This window comes from Osmerus mordax, chromosome 2, assembly GCF_038355195.1.
Source record: "Osmerus mordax isolate fOsmMor3 chromosome 2, fOsmMor3.pri, whole genome shotgun sequence".
Taxonomy (NCBI): domain Eukaryota; kingdom Metazoa; phylum Chordata; class Actinopteri; order Osmeriformes; family Osmeridae; genus Osmerus; species Osmerus mordax.
This window is the reverse complement of record NC_090051.1, coordinates 5,131,977-5,153,315: the sequence shown is the minus strand read 5'-3', so window position 1 is coordinate 5,153,315 and position 21,339 is coordinate 5,131,977. Positions and strand designations below refer to the sequence as shown.

At 49.8% G+C, this 21,339-nt stretch overlaps 1 protein-coding gene across 1 annotated transcript; it reads left to right on the top strand.

The window, feature by feature from the left end:
* The first annotated feature begins 461 nt into the window (after positions 1 to 461).
* arhgap20 (Rho GTPase activating protein 20) lies at positions 462 to 19,369 on the top strand. Its single transcript, XM_067257210.1, is given in 17 exon segments — positions 462 to 761; positions 2,979 to 3,064; positions 7,875 to 7,930; positions 7,933 to 7,986; positions 7,989 to 8,043; positions 8,965 to 9,114; positions 9,803 to 9,844; positions 10,179 to 10,263; positions 10,388 to 10,465; positions 10,668 to 10,734; positions 10,848 to 11,027; positions 12,522 to 12,703; positions 12,813 to 12,977; positions 13,086 to 13,195; positions 13,957 to 14,146; positions 16,434 to 16,548; positions 17,426 to 19,369. Coding segments are annotated over 17 exon segments (3,300 nt in total). The 5' UTR covers positions 462 to 662; the 3' UTR covers positions 19,012 to 19,369.
* Positions 19,370 to 21,339: the final 1,970 nt, after the last annotated feature.

Below are 21,339 nucleotides of genomic sequence, written 5' to 3'. Positions count from 1 at the left end.
TATTGTTTTTCTTAAGGTAGCTGGATTTAATTTGTAAACGTCGCCAAATTATGTCCGAATAAAGTATGGTAATCCGAGATATGTGTTTATTTCAAGGTTCTTCAAACTCAGATGTAGGACATTTTTAAAATAAATCAAAACCCCTTTGGAAATAAAATAATAGGCCTAATAGCCTACAGGTGACTTGGTTGGGGAATACAATTTAGAAATTCCTTTCTGCAAAGTCTTGTTATTGCAGGCATGCAACACACATTCCTCAACCTGGTCTGCTAAATGTTTTCTATGTCGGTCTAAGAACAGTTAGTTAGTGATAATTGATAAAGAACGTTTTCGCAAAAGCGGCGGCGCTAGGACCTCGTCCATACAGCGAAACACACACATGGTCGAAGCAGTCGAAACAGTGACAAGTCCTCAGACCGAGTGTAGGGAGAAGCGAGAGAGGATGCCCCGCAACCTGACTTCTATGACTTCAGCTCGTTCCACGTATAGTCCAGTGAACACGTCTCGTTTAGTTGTCAACCTGTCTCCTGACTTTATTTTTCTAATAATGGATTTCAAAATGTTTTTTTCGACTCATTCATTTGGCCCAGTCGCAGGATAACATAGGATACGATGGGAATACGTGCGCTCTGAGCGATCTACGCGCGGATATACAAGCCTTCATGGAAAACATGTCCCCACAACTGGCAACTTTGGGACCGAACCGGTCCGGGTCTTTGACAGGGGAGAGCAAGGTGTGCGCAGTCCCCGAAAGCAAAAAGGTATCTATAGTTTATATGACGTCTGTCTGGACAGTTTGAGGTGATGGGTTGCGTTCAGGCGCGCGTGCCATCCCGGCTCGTGCGCAGCGCGTTACTCCTTTGTCTGTCTCTGTGGACCTTGATGTATTTCTGTTAGCTATAAAGTTCCCCTACTGCTCTGCACTGACAGGGTGTGGGCCCATATAAACTATGGGTCATGCTTGATGACCAAGCTTCAAAGAAATTGTGCTCGAAAAATCTCAGCTCTGGAGCTGCCAGGAGCAGCCAGTTTGTGCCTGGGTTAAGGCTCCTCTCCTGGTGTACTCTGGGTCTATGGAAGACCTTCACCACCTAGAATACTAAGATGTTTCTACAAGCTGAGAAATAACCTTATAACCACCATGACTATAGTCTGTTTAGAACAATTTATGACTATGTCTAAGTTTAATGTGAACACCCCTAAACATTGATATCCAATTAATAGTTTTGTTTACAAGTTAAAGCAATAATTCTACACGTTAATAATTAATTCACCCATTATGAAGAAGAAATGTTTGCGTGCGCGTTAAGTTTGATCAAAAGGACAGTTGTGATGTGGAGCGCCCTTGGCAAGTTTATCATAACTGTGATTCATGTTAATATAAAATGCAACACAGTTCATTTGAACAATGTCATGCCAAACTTCCTTTTCAAAATGTGATATTTCAGTCGCTGCTTGGTCCACAAGTCAACCTGGAAACAGACAGCACTTGAAATAGCCAGACGCGTCATGTTGTGCCCGAAGTGGCTCAATGAGTTGTCAGCCTTCTTCATGATCCACATCGCTCTAGTCTGCAGAAATAACTAAGCTAGACCTGCATCATAAATCTAATTTTAAAAAGACGTGTGATGCTTCTTTGTGATTTTTATCAGTTCAAAAGGTATGGCCAGAAAGATTGCCTATATCTACGGCTGCCTGTCAATTTATTACCTTTAATTCCTCATTTTCAACCGTGTTGGTAAAGGGGAAATGTCAGTCATGAACACGCGACTGCATTCACTGATCATCTGGGGAAGGGAAGCCCGTAATGTCTAGATCAATTTACAGAAATAAGAGGGAACAGCGCCCCCTTTGCACTTGTGTTTAGAATGTGTAACTACCTAAATGGATGAGGTCATTGGAAAACGAATGTTGCGCAACAGTATTTTTCCTGGATAAAAACATTGCTGAAAGATAGAATTCATCTGAGCTATTTTCTACCAGATTAGCTACCAGATAAAGATAAATATGTATGTGAATGTCACAGATAGCTCAGCTGCATCTTTGGACAACGATTCTAAACCGTTCTCGGGGGACTTTCAAATAAAGATCTAAAGTTATTGGTTACACCACACATCCTTCTGACTGCAAATGTAGATTTGGACGTAGATGTTTTTGTAGATAGATTTCAAGACGCCGCTCTGCACAAACCAACGTCATAGCTGCAGTTCAAGTTACACTGAACGCAGTGTACAGTATGCATTCCACAGTTAAACGTTATTCTCTGTAATTCAGTTCCCCATATAGGACTATAGAAGGATGGGATGTTCCCTCTGAAAAGGCTCTTTCAGACAAGGTTATGAAGCTGCTGTTATTAGATTTGAGGATGTCATGTTTCTGTAATGGATGTCTCCCAGTTAAGGGGTGACATACAGTATTTTACCCTGAGCAGAGACAGTTTTACAACCCACATGCCCTAGGTGACTAAATAGATTACGGTTAAATGAAATACCTGTGGCAGCCCTGTTGAAATTCCTGACATTGCAAGATTATGATTTTTCTCGGAGCATGTAGAGATGACAAACATTGAGCAACTTAACTACATACCATTCTCTCTCCACCTCAGTCCTATCTCTCTTTATGTCTCTCTCCCTCCCATTCTTTCCCTCACTTTATGTTGGACTCATTCATGCTTTATCTTTCTCTCTCACTTACATTTGACTCCAGGATCTTTTCTCTTTCTATTTGACTAGTTTTCTTGTTTTCTCTTTCTTGTTCTCTCTGCCCCCTCTCCCTCAAACACACACACACACACACACACACAAACACACACACACACACACACACTTACAGTGTCTAAATCGGTCTCATTCATCCTGTATCCCTCTTTTAAACATGAGCTAATCCTCCTCAGAGCCTGTGTATTACTGTACCATCCTCTCTCCTGGACCTGACTGAGCACTCTCTCTGTCTGACACATGACCTCTCTGCCCCTACAGAAGATGAAGACCTTGGCCCAGCGCAGGCAGTCTGCTCCTTCATTGGTCATCAGCAAAGCACTTACCAAATCCAGAAGCACATCCAGGTACGTGCCGGCCAATCACAGGCCATCATTCAACAAGGTTTACTGCTGTTTAAGTCACAGACTACGGTGGAGTGAAGAATGTGCGGTCCCATTGTCCGGAAGCCTTTTCAGGGTCTTTAACTCAATTCTGTTAGGTTCTATTCCACTCTGTTCATTTGTATTTCACCTCCATTTAATTCTTCAAGGCTTGTTGGCATGTCCAGGCTCGATTGGAGATTAGAATTTGAAGGATTGAATGATAAACCGGAAGGAAGCTGTTTGAGTCACGTTGAGACAGCCTCCTGTAAAAGACATTCAGCATCCTCAAGAATCGCAGACAGACAGGCAGGCAGGCAGACAGGCAGGTAGACAGGCAGGCAAGCAGACAGGCAGACAGGCAGACAGACAGACAGACAGACAGACAGACAGGCAGACAGACAGGCAGACAGGCAGACAGGCAGACAGACAGACAGACAGACAGACAGACAGACAGACAGACAGGCAGGCAGGCAGGCAGGCAGGTAGGCAGGTAGACCGACAGGCAGGTTAAGCAGATGCCTGACATGTTTAAGATGCTGTGTGTTCAGTCAAGGAGCGGCTGTTAAACTGCACCACTGAGAGAGCTGTGTGTGTTTAGTCTATGGGCTTGTTCCTCTTTGAAAGGAGAGTGTGTGAGTGTGCAGACATTTGGATTGGCTGCTGACCTCTGAGTGAGAGTGTTAGTTGTGAGGGAAGACCTCAGGCAGAATCCTTTCAGCTGCCCTCACCTTTGACCCCAGGTCAGCAGGGGCAGAGGGCTAGGAGCAGGGCTGGTGATTCACACTCAGTAAAGGTGATAAAGGATTAGGTGAGATATGATATAAAGAGATCCTTCTCTCTCTCTCTCTCTCTCTCTCTCTCTCTCTCTCTCTCTCTCTCTCTCTCTCTCTCTCTCTCTCTCTCTCTCTCTCTCTCTCTCTCGCACACTCTCTCTACTGGAGGTATTGAGCTAAGATCCTCCGGTCGTTTACTTTTCCTGTTCCTGGAAGACAGACTGATGCTGCTATCGTTTGCTTTTCCTGCCACAAGTGACATCTCCCATCAGACTATTTTTACAGACTTCTTTTACTCAGCCACATGCATCACACCTTGCAAGCACGCACACACGTACACACACACACACACACACACACACACATACACACACACAAACACATCTCATAGAGAAGTAACCTAATTCCCCCTAACCCCTGCCCCAGGGTCACAGTCTAAAACAGGACGTTCTTTTGTCACACCCTGACCGTAAAATTCCCTGTAGTGAAATTGATACTTGGAAGTTGCACTGTATTAAAACCTGCCTTTTAGTCATGCATGTGACCTGGTTCTATGTGGCTGGTGGCAGTGTGTATCCTGTGTGTCATCCTCAAGTCATTTCCTGATATGGAGAATGCGCCTGGACATGTTATTTTGTGAGTTATGGATGTCCTATCACACGATTTCACGTACTACTATGTGTCTACCGTGCTCCATGTACGTTGTATGTGTGAGAGGGCCCTTTGACAGACCATGAAACTGTAGATGACATGAGGGCAAGAGAAGAGGAAGGAAAGGGAGAGTGAGAGAGCTGAAGTGTACAGACATCTTCATGTTCTGTTACCATGGTGCACTGGTGGAGAGCTGCCAGCGGTGGACACACACGCACGCACGCACACACACACACACACACACACACACGCACACACACACACACACACGCACACACACACACACACACACACACAAACACACACGCACAAACAGGGCTGTCAATCGCCACTCTTCTCAAAGTGAGTCTGGTCTGGACAGTGTTTGTCAGGAATGAGGAGAGGGTCTGTCTTCTGGTGAGCCCCCCCCGACCCCCGACCCAGACAGGCGGGAAGCAACACACACGCGCACATGCAACTCGCTGCTAGGATCACAAGAACAGGGCTGAGAGCTTGGATCATCTCCTTTGAAAACACCGTTTGTTTTACTGTCCTGTCAAAGTTCAGGTGTTGCATAAGGCCTTCCAGATTCATGAGATATCACTCTTCCCCTTGAGGCCTTGTTAAACCACCAGTTATTTGTTTCTCTCCGTGAATGTCCTCATAAAACATTGAACCTTTTGTATACCTCAGAGGAGTCAGGAGCTTGAGTTCAGGGTAGACGTGTGCAGACAAATTGATCTTGAATGAAAACATATAAGTAGGTGTTCAGCTCGTAAATTACAAAGTGAGACACACACACACACACACACACACATCTTAACCAGAATAAGGACCCACACATATAAGATGTGTCATGTCAACCTGGGGGTTTGACAGTGTATGACCTCACTGAGTTAAGGGATAATATGGAGGGGACAGAGTTTCAGGAATACCCATACATGTGTGTATGTGAGTGTGTATGTGTGTGTGTTTGAGTGTGTGTATATGTGAGTGTGTGTCAGTGTGTTTGTATATGTGAGTGTGTGTGTGGTGTCAGAAGGACAGCTGTAGCTCTTCTGGGGGTGTCTCCTTCCAGATGTTCTCATCCATCCACTGGAACAGCTGAACCCTCATCTTAACACAGCATCCACATCACACACCTCACCCTGTCACACACACACCTCACCCTGTCACACACACACACACACACCTCACCCTGTCACACACCTCACCCTGTCACACACACACCTCACCCTGTCACACACACACCTCACCCTGTCACACACACACACACCTCACCCTGTCACACACACACCTCACCCTGTCACACACCTCACCCTGTCACACACCTCACCCTGTCACACACACACCTCACCCTGTCACACACACACCTCACCCTGTCACACACCTCACCCTGTCACACACCTCACACTGTCACACACACACACCTCATCCTGTCAATCTGTCATCTCAACCTGTCACAACTCACTTAGACACACAAATCCCATTGTGGCGCCTGTTGAGGAAGGTGGTAACACCAGCTGAACGATCCTATTGGCTGACCAGACAGATATGGTCTCCGCTGTCTCATCAATATTCCCCGCTTGGAACATTAGCATGCGTTGTGGAGCTGGCTCAGGATATCAACAGACCCCTTTGTGCTCCTAAAGTCAACATCTCCCATCACACAACGACCCCGCAACAAAGATTGCCGTGTATACGCAGGTCCGGCCTCCACACTCCATTTATCAACATCACATGACACACAATGGACTGGCCGGCCAGCCATCCATCAGCCTCTGGGATGGATGGTTCAGCTGTCAATCAAGCATTCAGAGGGCGGGATGGGAGTTGAATAGGGAGGAGGTTGTCTGCAGGAAGGCAGAGAGACATTGGTGAGCGTTTGGCTGTGTGTGGGGTCCTCTCTCCCTGGGCATGTGTGTATGAACCAGCTGAGGTGATGAGCATGGGGAGACCCACGACACACGAGGGATCTAAGGTTGGCCCTCGGGTGAGGCTGAAGGTTAGAGTTTCTCTTTGCCCCTCTTGTCTCTCTCTCTGTCTCTCTCTGTGTCTCTCTGCCTCTCTTTGTCTGTTCTGTCTTTCTCTGTATCTCACTGTCTCTCTCACTGTGTCTCTCTCTATGCCTCTCTCTCTCTCTCTCTCTCTCTCTCTCTCTCTCTCTCTCTCTCTCTCTCTCTCTGTCTCTCTCTCTCTCTCTCTCTCTCTCTCTCTCTCTCTCTCTCTCTCTCTCTCTCTCTCTCTCACTCTCTCTCTCTCTCTCTCTCTCTCTCTCTCTCTCTCTCTCTCTCTCTCTCTCTCTGTCTGTCTCTCCCCCCTCTTTCTCTGTGTCTCTTTCTCTGTCTCTCTGTGTCTGTATGTGTCTCTCTGTGTCTCTCTGTCTGTCTCTCTCTTTTCTGTCTCTCTCTTTCTCCCCTTCTGTCTCTCTGTGTCTCTGTGTCTCTCTGTCTGTCTCTCTCTTTCTCTGTCTCTCTCTCTCTCCCTTCTGTCTCTCTGTGTCTCTGTGTCTCTCTGTCTGTCTCTCTCTCTCTCTGTCTCGACTACGCCCACCCCGCTTCCTCTGGCTGTCCACCAGGACTCAGACGGGTAAATAGTTTTTCCCGGCTCCCCTCGGCTCTTTGAGTGGATGCAGCGAGCTGAGAAGGCCATTAAGACCAAACCTCTGATCTCTGAATGACTTCAGTATTACATAACTAATTAATTACACAAGCACATGGGCTGTTCTTCACAGGGCACATCTCAGAGCGGGTGTATTGGGCCTGTGTGTGTGTGTGTGATGGGTCAGGGGCAAAGATTTTATCTGCAGCGTGATCTGAGCATGGTTCTCGCGGTCTGTAAACAGGACGGAACCACTGAAACTACTTCCTCTGTTTCATGAGAAACATGCATACACAGACACACACAGACAGACACAGGGACACTTACACACCCATACACACACACACACACACACACACACACACACACACACACACACACACACACACACACACACACACACACACTGTGTAGCTCAGGTTCAGTTTGCCACGGCTTGCTGATACAGGAACATGCAGGATTACACCAGAACTTGGTGTGTTTGTGTGTGGTGTTCTACTCTGCGGAAGTTGAATCCATTGTACTGTCAATCCTTTCTCACACAATGTGCATAATACTAACAACTATTCAGTTCACACACACACACACGCATACACACACACAATGCAGTTATTCTAAGGGTGCATTTATGACTCCTGAACAATGCATATTTCTTTCTTGTATGTTTGAAGAAATGTCAATACGTCCCTAATGTGTGTCTGTGTCTGTGTGTGTATCTGCATGTGTGTTTGTGTGTATCTGCATGTCGTGTGGTGTGTGTGTATCTGCATGCGTGTGTGTTTATGCAGGGAGAACTTCGTGCCCCTGGTCAGCCCGGAGGCGTGTCCTCTGGTGCAGTCCTTCCTGGTCCGTCCAGGGCCTTCCTAGGCCACGCCCACGTGCAGCTGAAGACAGGCCTGCAGACCAGGAGAGAGATCTGCTCCTCTTCACCGACACACTGCTCATCGCCAAGGCCAAGTGAGTGTGTTGTGTGTGTGTGTGAGGGATTGTGGAGTTGCATGAATGAAAGCATGAATGGAATTTGTATGTTTGTGTGTTTGTGTGTTTTAGTGTGTGCGTGAGTTTGTATGAGAGGGAGAGTGCGGAGAGATATCTCTCTTTGCAGTATGGAGAGAGACAGAGAGGGAGAGAGGGAGAGAGAGAGAGAGATTGATGAGAACCTGGAGACTGACGTGACATTGATAGCACAGGGGCAGAACTCAGCGCTGAGGCAGAAAAGAGAAGGGAATGAAGTGAGACCAGCTGAAAGAGAAAGAGTGTGAGTTGGAAAGGCTACATTCCATCTCTTCCTCCACCAGTCTCCAGGGGACTTATTACAGCTCCACCCCTCTCCCTTCTCCCCTCCTCTCCTCTCCCCCTCTCTCCTCTCCCCTCTCTCTCCTCTCCCTTCTCCCCTCTCTCCTCTACCCTCTCCCCCTCTCCCTCTCCCTCTCTCCTCTCTCCTCTCTCCTCTCTCCTCTCTCCTCTCTCCTCTCTCCTCTCTCCTCTCCCCTCTCTCCTCTCTCCTCTCCCCTCTCTCCTCTCCCCTCTCCCCTCTCCCCTCTCCCCTCTCCCCTCATTCCCTCTCTCCTCTGTCCTCTGTCCTCTACCCTCTCCCCTTTCTCCTCTGTCCTCTGTCCTCTTACCCTCTGTCCTTACTCCTCCCCCTTTTCTCCTTCCTTCTTCCCTTCTTCCCTCCGTCTCTCTCTCCCCTCCAGCATGTGTGTTCATGTATGTGTGTGTGCGCGTGTGTTTGTACTTGTTTGTGTGTGCACGTCTGTGTACGTGACTGTGTTTGTGGATGACCTGCGTGTGTGTGTGTGTGCGTGTTTGTCTGTGTGTGAATACTGTGACATTTGCGCAGGCTAACACACTCCCACCACCGTGGTGTCTGTGCAGGTCGTCCACACACTTCAAGCTGAAGGTGCAGGTGCGTGTGTGTGAGATGTGGACAGCCGGCTGTTTGGACGAGGTGTGTGAGGGCAGGACCAGCCCAGAGAGGAGCTTTGTCATGGGGTGGCCCACCTTCAACTGTGTGGCTACATTCAGGTATGCCAACACACACACACACACACATATACACACACACATATACAGTATATTATATATTTGCAAACACACACACACACACACACACATATACACACACACACATATACAGTATATTATATATTTGCAAACACACACACACATATACACACACACACATATACAGTATATTATATATTTGCACACACACACACACACACAGTGAGTTTAACTTGGAAGGCATTGTTACTCTCCTGCTGGTCTCTCTTCAACCCACCCACCTCTCACAGCTCTGTTTGCCAGAGCCCCGAGTACAGAGTGTTCAGAGCAGCTGCTACTGTACTCTATGGAACTAGATTCACCCAGCATGGTCTTCAGTCCAGCAGCCTCCACACCGCAGAGAGAGACATATTCCTGCCTAAAACCCCTGAGCTCAACCACAGCTCGCTGTGGCCAGTTAAAACTCTCACTCACAGTATTAGTCCTGAAACACACACAGTTTATGCCTGACACAGACCCACATACAGTATAGGTCTAACAGACATACACACACACAGTGTAGTCAGTACACACACACCCAGTGCTGTCCCAACACCAGGAATGTAGCAGTCCACCAGTGGAAGAGCCTGCTGGACTCTTATGTAAGACAAGATGAGAAGAGAGATGGTTATCACCCCTGAGTTCCTCTGATTATGCTCTGTCTCCGCAGCTCTGTGGAACACAAGGACAACTGGCTGTCTCTCATTAGCAGGTAGGAAACCACACCTGGCGGCCATGTTGTCCCAGCTAACTCTACCAGTGTGTGTGTTACCCCAGCTCCCTCGAACAGTGTGTGTGTTACCCCAGCTCCCTCGAACAGTGTGTGTGTTACCCCAGCTCCCTCGAACAGTGTGTGTGTTACCCCAGCTCCCTCGAACAGTGTGTGTGTTACCCCAGCTCCCTCGAACAGTGTGTGTGTTGTACCTGGCTCTGCTCCACTCATCTCCAGGACACAGCTGAGGGATGTGTTTAGGCTTGAGTGTGTGAAAGAAAGAGTTTCCACCTATGTGATGTGAACCGGCTTCCTTCCTCCCCCTTTCATTCAGCCGCATAAACCAGGAGAAAGAAAGGGACGACCCCAAGACCGTCCCCATCAAGATATTTGCAAAGGACGTTGGGAACTGTGCTTATGTAAGTGTGTGTGTGTGCGTGTGTCTGTGTGTGCGTGTCTCATGCCGTCAGTGTCTAATGCTGTGTGTGTTAGTGTGTGTGTGTGTTTTTCTTTATTGTAATGCTCCTCATTGTTGTGTTCCAGGCCAAGACTTTAGCAGTGAGTAATTCAGACACCGCAGCTGGGGTGATCAGTATGGCCTTGCAACTCTTTGGTATTTCGGTGAGTGTTAATATGTCTATATTGTATGCATGTGTGTTGTGGTGGAAAGTGAACTTGAACCGTGTAAGAAATAAATGGTGTGTGTGCTTACGGGTGTTTGCGTGATAACTTGGTGCTATTGTTTTATTAACACTGTCTCTCTCTCCTCCACCCTCCCGCCGTCTTTCCTCCCCTCATCCCTCCCCCCTCTCCCTCTCTCCAGGGCTGTGTGAAAGACCACCAGTTATGGGTGAGCTCCAGTAAGGACGACCCCCCCTACCCTCTCATTGGTGAGCCTAACGCGTAGATACACAGTATACTTCCTGTTCCTGTCAGCTGACCTTTCCTGACACCTCAGGCACACCTTTAACCTGCTTGCCCTCCCCCCCCTCCCCCTCTTCAGGCCACGAGTTCCCTTTTAGCATCAAGATGAGTCACATCAGGGACGGAGGTAGGAAGGACGCAGGTACTCCTCCAGAGATCCAGGGGGCGCTGCTGCTGGACCAGTGCCTCCCTCCAGACACCCAGTGCCAGTTCATCTTGAGGCCAAGCGGAGTGACCCAGGGCCAGGCTGCTTTTACAGGTAACCCCCCCCCGCCTCTCTACCAACACCATCCAACAGAAATCCCCAATGCCATCAAAGCAGAAAGGAGGGATCGATATACAGTGACTAGAGAGGTTGAAGGAGGGAGAGAGTGGAATGAGAGAGGACAGAAGATACTGTTGACAGGAAATGTGTTGCTGGGACAGATGGAGCGAAGGGAGAGAGAGTCTGTGGAAAGGAAAGTGGAACCGAGAGAAGACAAACAGGGGAAAGAAAGAAGCGGGTAGGAAAGGGCAAACGGAGGAGAGGGAAAAAGAAGGAACCGATTTGTGGGAGAGGGCTGGCGAGTGGAGGAGGTTTCCAGGGTCAGTCCCCCATCCTCCCCCTGGCCTCTCCCATCCTCCCCCTGGCCTCTCCCATCCTCCCCCTGGCCTCTCCCATCCTCCCTCAGCCTCTCCCATCCACCCCCGGCCTCCTCCGGCCTCCCCCGACCACTCAGTTTCCATATGAACCTCTTACATAACCCTCGATGTTTACATCAATGCCAAGCCCCTCCACCCTGCTTCACCAGTGTGGATATGATAATGAAGCTTCACCAGTGTGGATATGATAATGAAGCTTTACTAGTGTGGATATGATAATGAAGCTTCACCAGTGTGGATATGATAATGAAGCTTCACTAGTGTGGATATGATAATGAAGCTTCACCAGTGTGGATATGATAATGACGCTTCACCAGTGTGGATATGATAATGAAGCTTCACTAGTGTGGATATGCTAACATGCTTCACTGGTGTGTGTACATTGATGAAGCTTCACTTGTGTGTGTGTATGCTAAAAAGCTTGACTAGGGTGTGTGTGTGCGTGTGTGTATGGTGGCCCCGTCCCTTCAAGGCCTGAGGCTCCTCCTCTTTCCCTCCCTCTCTCCCTCCCTCTTCAGAACATTCCCCTGCCCAAACTGTGTGGTGATGTAATGTCAGTGTGGCCCCACATGTGTTCCTCTTGGTGTGGGCTGGTTATAGACCCAGGTGGCTCCGTAGCTCTGCTGGTATTCAGCGCTAGCCCCAGGCTCTTACAGAGTGGAAAGCTATGCTAGCCCCAGGCAGTTATGGAGGCTACACCCCAGATGTTTAGGACTTCTGTTACATTCCTCCACGTTCTTAAAGACTGCAACACTGTGTCCAGTGGACGCATGTAGACATAGGGTACACAGCGCTATCAATCAGAAAACACACACACACGACACACACACACACACACGCTGAACAAACACTCGGAAACCGCTCAACACACACAGCACACACTGTGACATGGCACTTATGGCAAATTACACTGCACAAGAGCCACCTAGTCACACACGAACGCCGTGTTTTTCGAGATGAGTGCTCCCACACACCCCAGACAGCCCCACCCCCCAACCCCTCCTGCTCCAGACCCATCGCCCCCCCCCCAACCCCTCCTGCTCCAGACCCATCGCCCCCCCCCCCCCCCCTCCTTTCCTAACACACACTGAATCAATTCTGCTCCCTGCAGATGGCCAGAAGACCTTCAAGAGGAAGAGGTCCATTATCAACTGGGCCTTCTGGAGGGGGTCCAGCCCCCAGTTGGCCGGACCGCCCCTCTCCCCCACCTTCCCCCTCACCCCGGGACGTCTGTTCGGACGGAGCCTCTCCTCCGTCTGCACCCCGGAGCTCACCCTGCCCAAGCCCGTCATGGTGAGTGCGTGTGTGTTTGTGTTTGACTCTGAGGTAAAGTAACCCTGCCTGACAATATTTTGAATGATGGTTCAACTCTCCGTTTGTGTGCCTGTGTGTGTGTGTCCAGGCCATGCTAGTGGTCCTGTACCAGGAGGGCCCCTACACCAGGGGCATCTTCCGCCGCTCTGCCGGGGTCAAGGCGTGCAGGGAGCTCCGTGATAGGCTGGACTCTGGGGACGAGGACACGCCCCTCACCCACCAGTCTGTGTTTGTCACCGCTGCCGTCTTCAAGGTAGAACCTGGAACCTTCCGCCCCTCCCCTCTGCTGAAGAACAGTCTGCTCTTGTGCAGCCCGGATGGGGGATTGCTAAACCGGTCCTGTGTGTGTGTGTTCTACTAGGACTACCTGAGGAACATTCCCGGCAGCTTGCTGTGTGTGGAGCTGTATGAGGAGTGGGTCAGAGCCATGGAGAGAGAGGAGGACGAGGAGAGGACAGAGGACATCGACAGGTACACACACAAACACACACACAGGCAAACACTCACACATACACGCACATACAGGTAGAGACACATGCACGCACACACAGGCAAATACTTACACTCACACACACACACACACACACACACACTGTCAAATACTCACACACAGACATACACACACACACACACACATATACACAGGCACACACATACACACACATTGGCACTCACACATGCAAACACACGCACACAAACAAACACACACAGATATGCACACAAACACACACATACACACAGTTGTACAGTTGCCAACTCCCATTATGTAGGAGGTAAGGGGCAGAGAGAGATAGACAGAAGAGACAGAGAGATGGAGGATCTAATGACAGGAACATACATTACCTGTTCTCTGGCCAGGAAGGAACAAGATAGAACAAGAGAAACACAGAGACTGAAAATTCCCTCAGAAGGATATGTAAACACACCACCCTGCTGTAACATGGTTCACTTTAACTTTATCTCCTCCCCCAATCCTCTCTCTCTCTCCTCCCCATCCTCTCTATCTTTTGTCCCCATTCTCTCTCTCTCCCCCCCATCCTTTCTCTCTCCTCCACCATCCTCTCTCTCATCCCCCCATCCTCTCTCTCTCCTTCCCCCATCCTCTCTCTCTCTCCCCCATCCTTTCTCTCTCCTCCACCATCCTCTCTCTCTGTCCTCCCCCCATCCTTTCTCCCTCCTCCCCCATCCTCTCTCCCTCCCCCCATCCTCTCTCCCTAATCCCCCCCCCCCAGGTTGGTCCAGCTCCTCCCCAGTCAGAATCTGCTGCTCCTCCGTCACCTGGTGGCTGTGCTCCACTGCATCCAGGACAACGCAGACGAAAACCAGATGAACGCCTTCAACCTGTCTGTGTGCATCGCTCCCAGCATGCTCTGGGCCCCGGCCCCCACCAGCCCCCAGGTGGAGGGGGAGGGCACCAAGAAGGTGAGACACAAACACACACACGCACGAACACACACACACGCGCACACACACACACACACACACACTCACACACACTTCAAAGCTGAACATTTGGTTCCAGCTTTTACATGGCCAAAAACTTCTTGACAGCGACATGGGCGATGTAGCGCCAAAACACATGGTGTAGATGTGTGAACGGACACGGCAACGTAGCGTGCTAACTCCTGCGCGACACGTGACAATGTGGCCAAACACTCAGTTCTGCCCCATTGCCCACAAATGGACAGCCATTCAAAACCAAGCATGAATCAATAAGTCTACAATGTTCTGTTTTTGACACACTGTTAAAACGCACACATTCTGTGTGTGGGTGTGTCCACTTATGTCTGTCCTATAATCTATTTCACATGTATGTATTTGGTGTGTGTTAGTGTGTGTGTGCTTCTGGTCTGGCCTGGTGCTGTTGAGCTTCACTGGGAAAAAATCCAAAGCATTTCCTCTGAATTCCTGTGTGCAAAAACCAGGCCTAAGCCCTCCTCTCTCTTTTACACACATGCACATATTTACAAGCCTAAAAGATACACATTGTCACATGCACACTGGCACACCAACATTTAGAAGCCTCTAAACCGTACACAGAGGACACATCCTTTTGGTCAGGTTGTAGTGACACCCAGCCAGATCATTGCTGGCTCTCCAAGATGGAACCTTCGTTTTGACACAGGAAGCAGCACTCTCAGACACTTCCTTTCGTCGCCGCGGCGCCAACAACTGGCTCATTCAGGCGCTTGTGGCCGGACAGAGCCTCAGTGTGTTAGGAGTTGGGAGTAAATATGGAGATTTGTGTTGGAAACAACACTGTAGCGACTGGGTTGGGTTGGCAGAGAAAGCAGTAGACCTCTCTCTCTTTCTCACTCTCATGCACACACACACACACACACACATACACCCACACACACTGCTACTACGGGTGCCTATCTATGAACCAAAAGGGCTCCTCTCCAAAACCCTTGAGTGTATCACCTCAAAGTGTGTGGTTGAACATTCAAAGACCACTGGTCCATATTCACCTGATAACTCCAGTCAGCTGAACACTCCAGACACCTGAACACTCCAGTCAGCTGAACACTCCAGACACCTGAACACTCCAGATAGCTGAACACTCCAGACACCCGAACACTCCAGTCAACTGAACACTCCAGACAGCTGAACACTCCAGACAGCTGAACACTCCAGACACCTGAACACTCCAGACAGCTGAACACTCCAGTCAGCTGAACACTCCAGACACGTGAACACTCCAGTCAGCTGAACACTCCAGACACGTGAACACTCCAGTCAGCTGAACACTCCAGACACCTGAACACTCCAGACAGCTGAACACTCCAGTCAGCTGAACACTCCAGACACGTGAACACTCCAGACACCTGAACACTCTAGACACCTGAACACTCCAGTCAGCTGAACACTCTAGACACCTGAACACTCCAGTCAGCTGAACACTCCAGACACCTGAACACTCCAGACAGCTGAACACTCCAGTCAGCTGAACACTCCAGACACCTGAACACTCCAGACAGCTGAACACTCCAGTCAGCTGAACACTCCAGACACGTGAACACTCCAGACACCTGAACACTCCAGACACCTGAACACTCCAGTCAGCTGAACACTCTAGACACCTGAACACTCCAGTCAGCTGAACACTCCAGACAGACACCTGATCAGCCAGGCCTGATGGAGGCCCCAGACCAGACAGAGTCAGAGGGCGAGGCAGGCGCTGCCTCCAGGAGGTCAACAAACAGAGAGGCCCACTGTTTGTTTCTTGCCTGTTTCCATGGCGTCATGGAAGCACACAGGAGGCAGCAGATTCATCACGCTCCCAAACACGGCTCACGTCTGAGGACTTAGGAAAAACTTACCACAGGTTACACTTCTGAGAAGACGACTCCAACTTTGTTTAGCTGGCCTTGAAGTCAGCTGCACTGACTGTTTCTGTTTTGTGGATGTTTCATCTCTCTTCAACATTTGTGCACAAACCACTTTGCTTTCTGAGTGGTTGTTTAGTTCCTCATCAAATATTTAGCACTTTTTCACATGAGGCATCTCTAAAACCTTGCAGACTGCTGTCAACAGCTCAGTGAAATGTTATGACCTAATAATCATATGTTACATTATGTACACATATCTAATGCTACAAATATATAAAAATCAACCTAATATAGATGTCCTGGGCCACACACTAACCCAGGACTGGTTGTTGTCTTTGTGACTGAGTGTTAACCAGGTTGTATCATCTGACCCCCAGGTCTGTGAGCTGGTCCGCTTCCTCATCCAGAACTGCAGGCAGGTGCTGGGCGATGATGTCACTTCCTTGTTCGGAAGCTTCCCCCAGAAGAGCAGCAGCAGTGACCAGGGTTCAGGTGAGTTCAGCACGCAACTCGCCCACACCTGTATTCAGACAGTCAAACCAATGCCGTTTTTAAAACAGTCTGTACCAAACGAAACGTTCCTTTGAATAATACAGCTCTTGTAAGTGGGATTTGTATGGAAAAGTGGCATGGGGGTGGGGAGAACAAAAAATGGAGAGATAAGTCGTCTCAGCTTCAAGGCCAAACCGTGTAGAACAACATAACGGTGTGTTCATTCTTCACAAGGGTTACAAAGGTCCTATGTGTGTGTTTGGTCTGTGCATTAAGTATTCTCAGTCTGTACATGGCACGTCTCTGTATAAGCTGTGTGATTGTGTGAGTGTGTGGGTGTGAGATTGGCCGGGGTCACCACGGTGACCTGGTGTGACAGCAGTGATTAGGAAGGTCTCCAGGTACACAGAGGCTCCACAGACTGTGTGAAAGGCTGCATGCAGCACAGCCAGACAGGACACGGGCTTCAGTCTCATTCAAGGTTCTTGTTCAAGGTTTCACACCCGACAAAGCAGCGAGTGTCTGAAGAAATTGAACGACAAATGTGAAACATTAAATCTGGAATATTCTCACTATATAATGAAGAAGTCAGTAATATCTTTACACTCAAAAGAGTAAGTCAGGTGGCTGAGCGGTTAGGGAATCGGGCAAGTAATCAGAAGGTTGCCGGTTTGATTCCCCACCCTGCAAAATGACGTTGTGTCCTTGGGCAAGGCACTTCACCCTACTTGCCTCGGGGGAATGTCCCTGTACTTACTGTAAGTCGCTCTGGATAAGAGCGTCTGCTAAATGACTACATGTAAATGTAAATTAATAAGGTGATAGGACACTGTGATATTGACTGTACTCTTCCCTCCTCCCCCCTCTCCCACCACAGATGCCTCCTCCTTCCAGATGAACGACTCGTCCTACGACAGTCTGGAGAACGAGCTCAATGAGGACCCCGAGTCGCCCTACCAGGCCCCGCCCCTCCGTGACAAGACCACGCCCGGCCGTCGCAGCCGAGACTCCGTCATCACCCTGAGCGACTGTGACCCCGACCCTGACCCTGACCCCGACCTCCTACAGCTCCCCCCGCTGGCCAGACCCAGGAAGTTCACCCCGGCTGTCCGCCAGCCCCGCCCCCGCCAGGCCAGCAGCCAATCACAAGGCCCGCGGCGTCTGAGACGGAGCTCAGAGCCTGCCCTAAGCCATGCCCCCTGTGGGCTGTCTGTCCACGTAGAGAAGCATGGACTAGTGTCTCGTAAAGCCAGCTACGATGGGGCCATGGAAGGGGAGGAGGAGGAGGAGGTGTTCCTGGAGCAGGGCCTGAGAGGGCTGCAGTTGAAGGAAGGAGGAGGTGGAGGAGAAGAAGGAGTAAAAGGAGGAGTTACAGGACTCAATGGGCGGAGGAAGCAGAAGCATGCCCCGCCCCCCCCTCTGAGATTGGACGCCAGCTGTTCCAGCTTGTCGTCCCCGGCAACCTCCCCCACAGGCTCCTCCCTCAGCTCTTTAGACTCTGCCTTCTCACAGTATTCCACCGACAACATGGCTAATGGTGTTTTGCCAGTTTTCGAGCCCCCCCCACTCCCCCGCGGCCCCCCCCTGTCCCCCAAGGGATCCTCCCCCCACAGGGAAGCGCCCCCAGACTGGCCCTTGCCCGGCCAGCCCCCCCGGTCCTCCCACACTCACGGACTACACCCCAACACCCTGCTCAAGGGAGACCGCCGCCTGTCTCTACGGCAACCTGGCAATGGGCAACTGGAGGAGGTGGAGGAGGGGCCAGGGGGCGGGGGGAGGGGGAAGCCCCCCTGCAGTCCCCCCTCCTACCAGCAGGCGGTGCTGCAGCTGCAACACAACCGCTCGCCCTTCTACCGGGGCACTGAGAAGCCGCTGACCGTGCGAGACCTGCGGAGGCTCCACGGTCAGTTCTGCGCTCACAGGCCTCCCACGGGAAGTGACACGTCCCAGGGGCCCTCATCGACAGGAAGTGACCTCATTCAGCCCCCGCTGGGTATGTTCTACGGCCAGGGCAGCTCCAACTTGGTCCTCCAGAGGAACAAGTCCCACTCCCTCACGCCCGTTCTGGAGGGCGGCGCACGCAAGACGCTCACACTGCCTCGCCGGGCCTCTGAGCCCGCAGGCACCACCTCTGACCTGCCCCCCCCCTCCAGCCACACCCTGGACAGGCCCCGGGGCACCCGGAGGGTCAAAGGTCAGCTCCAGGAGAGTGGACTCAGAGTGTCCGACGTGGAGCCGCAGCACGTTGCCGCCACGCCGCGTTTTTGCCTGTCTCCCTCCGCCACGCGGGCTGTTAGGGACTACTTTTCCTCCCAGGCGGAGGAAGACGGGTGCAATCGTCAGAGTCAAGAGGTGGCACTGGCCATCGTCCAGGGGAAGAGGGAGTGGCAGAGCCGGAGGTGCAGCGACCCTCGCGTCGACGACTTTGACCAAATATTCTTTGCCGAAGAGTCTTATGTGTAACCGGACATTGTATGACAGTACTTTTGGTTTTGGAGCAGTAAATATAGTCCTTTTGAATCCTGGTGTTGTATGTTTTCATGTGCGTGCAAATTTGTGTGTTTGTGTGTGTGTGTGTGAGAGAGAGAGAGAGAGAGAGAGAGAGAGAGAGAGAGAGAGAGAGAGAGAGAGAGAGAGAGAGAGAGAGAGAGAGAGAGAGAGAGGGGTTGGCATGTGTGTACATTATACATGTATGTTTGAGGGTGAAAGCACCTAAATATGTTATAGAATATATCTGTTGACTTACATTGTCATAATTATATTATGTGTTTTATTATTATTGCTGCCAATATTTCATTAAATATATGATTTTTATATATTCTTAAGACTTTATATATGTATCACCTTTCTCCAATGATTTGTATTCCTTGTGTATAGTTGTATGTATTTATGAATCTGCTTGGTTATAGTATTGTATGAGTTCTAAGAAATCTAAGGTGTATTTTTGTACATGCCTGCTGCTGCTGTCTAAGAAAAGTATATTTGCTACCAAACGCACCATGTGAATATTGTGTATATCGGATGTCCATTGCTTCAGAAAACAACTTATCATGACTATAATAAATGTTGCTTTTGTGAAAGTGTCTTGGTATGAACAAGAGTTACTTTGTATCTTAATCTTGTTTGAAGCCAGAACTTACAACAACCCTTACCCAATGCAACATTACCCAACAGAGTCCAACATGGTCCAATGTAGTTCAACATAACATATACCAACATAGCTCAACGTAACCCAACACAGCCCAGCTTAACCAAATTTGACCTACGATTCTCCAATGCAACCCACCATAAGCAACTAGACCGAGGATAGCCCAACATCACCCAACATAGCCCAATGTAGCCCAACATCACCCAACATCGCCCAATGTAGCCCAACATCACCCAACATCGCCCAATGTAGCCCAACATCACCCAACATCGCCCAATGTAGCCCAACATCACCCAACATCGCCCAATGTAGCCCAACATCACCCAACATCGCCCAATGTAGCCCAACATCACCCAACATCGCCCAATGTAGCCCAACATCACCCAACATCGCCCAATGTAGCCCAACATCACCCAACATCGCCCAATGTAGCCCAACATCACCCAACATCACCCAACATAGCCCAATGTAGCCCAACATCACCCAACATCGCCCAATGTAGCCCAACATCACCCAACATCACCCAACATAGCCCAATGTAGCCCAACATCACCCAACATCGCCCAATGTAGCCCAACATAGCCCAATGACACCAAAAACCCAGCAGGACTGCAGATGCACTGCATTGTGTTGTGTCTGTGGACATCAGCATGAAGTCATGTTAACTGTCAGTAGCAGACTGTATTCACCACATCTGCTCATTCTCATGAGGCCCAGAGGCTGGTGTAAAGATCACAGTTTCCACTATTAACTCATATTGTATCAAAGCTGGGCATAAGGCCTGATGTTGTGTTAGACAGCACTGGCTGAGCTGGCCAGGTAGCCAGACGAACTGCCAAGTCATGCAGCTAACAGAAACTAACATAATCCAGAGAGCTGAGGATGCAATACTCCGTAATGAGCTGTTACTGCTGAATGATACTAGAGTCTAGTTTCCAGTATGAACACCACGTCTCTTACACTCTTACATGGAACCTTGAGATTCTCCATTATTGGAAAGCCCTCAGGAAAGAAATAGTGCAAGGATTCTGGCTACTTTTGATCCAATTAATTTTATATCAAAACTTGAGCGAACAGGAAGTGGCGGGGCAAGTTCAAACCCCTCAGTTCCTGCAGATATGACCTTTGACCTGCGGGTCCTTTTGGTGGTGAGGTTGGTGAGGATGAGGTTCTGAACCCCAGCCCTCCCAGGTCACAATCAACAACACAGACTTTGCAGAATAGAATATCGCCATTCTGTTGGTACTGCAAGGCCCCCTCGGAGACGGCGTACGTGTGTGTTGCCATGTGTGTTGCCGTGTGTCGTAGCGGCTGCTTGTTCCTCCTGGGAGGCACGTAGCTTGTTACAGGCCAGGTGTGGCCATTGCTTCCAATTCCTCCGTGGTTTCCTTGGTTACGGCCCGTTTGCCTTTGTTTGCGTTGGGCCGAGTTGAGAGGGGGCCCTCTCTCTCTCCCCGAGATGCCTCGTCCGCCTCGTGTCCCGGTGGGATGAGGTCAGCGTTGATAGGATCTAGACTCACTTATGACTGTGAGTCAAAACAGCCATTAAAGTGTATTTTCTTCCTTTTTCGCACTCTTGAACCTCTGTAGAACACACGTCACCTCCCTCCATAGAAAGGCTGGTCGTGCCCCAGCTATTGTTT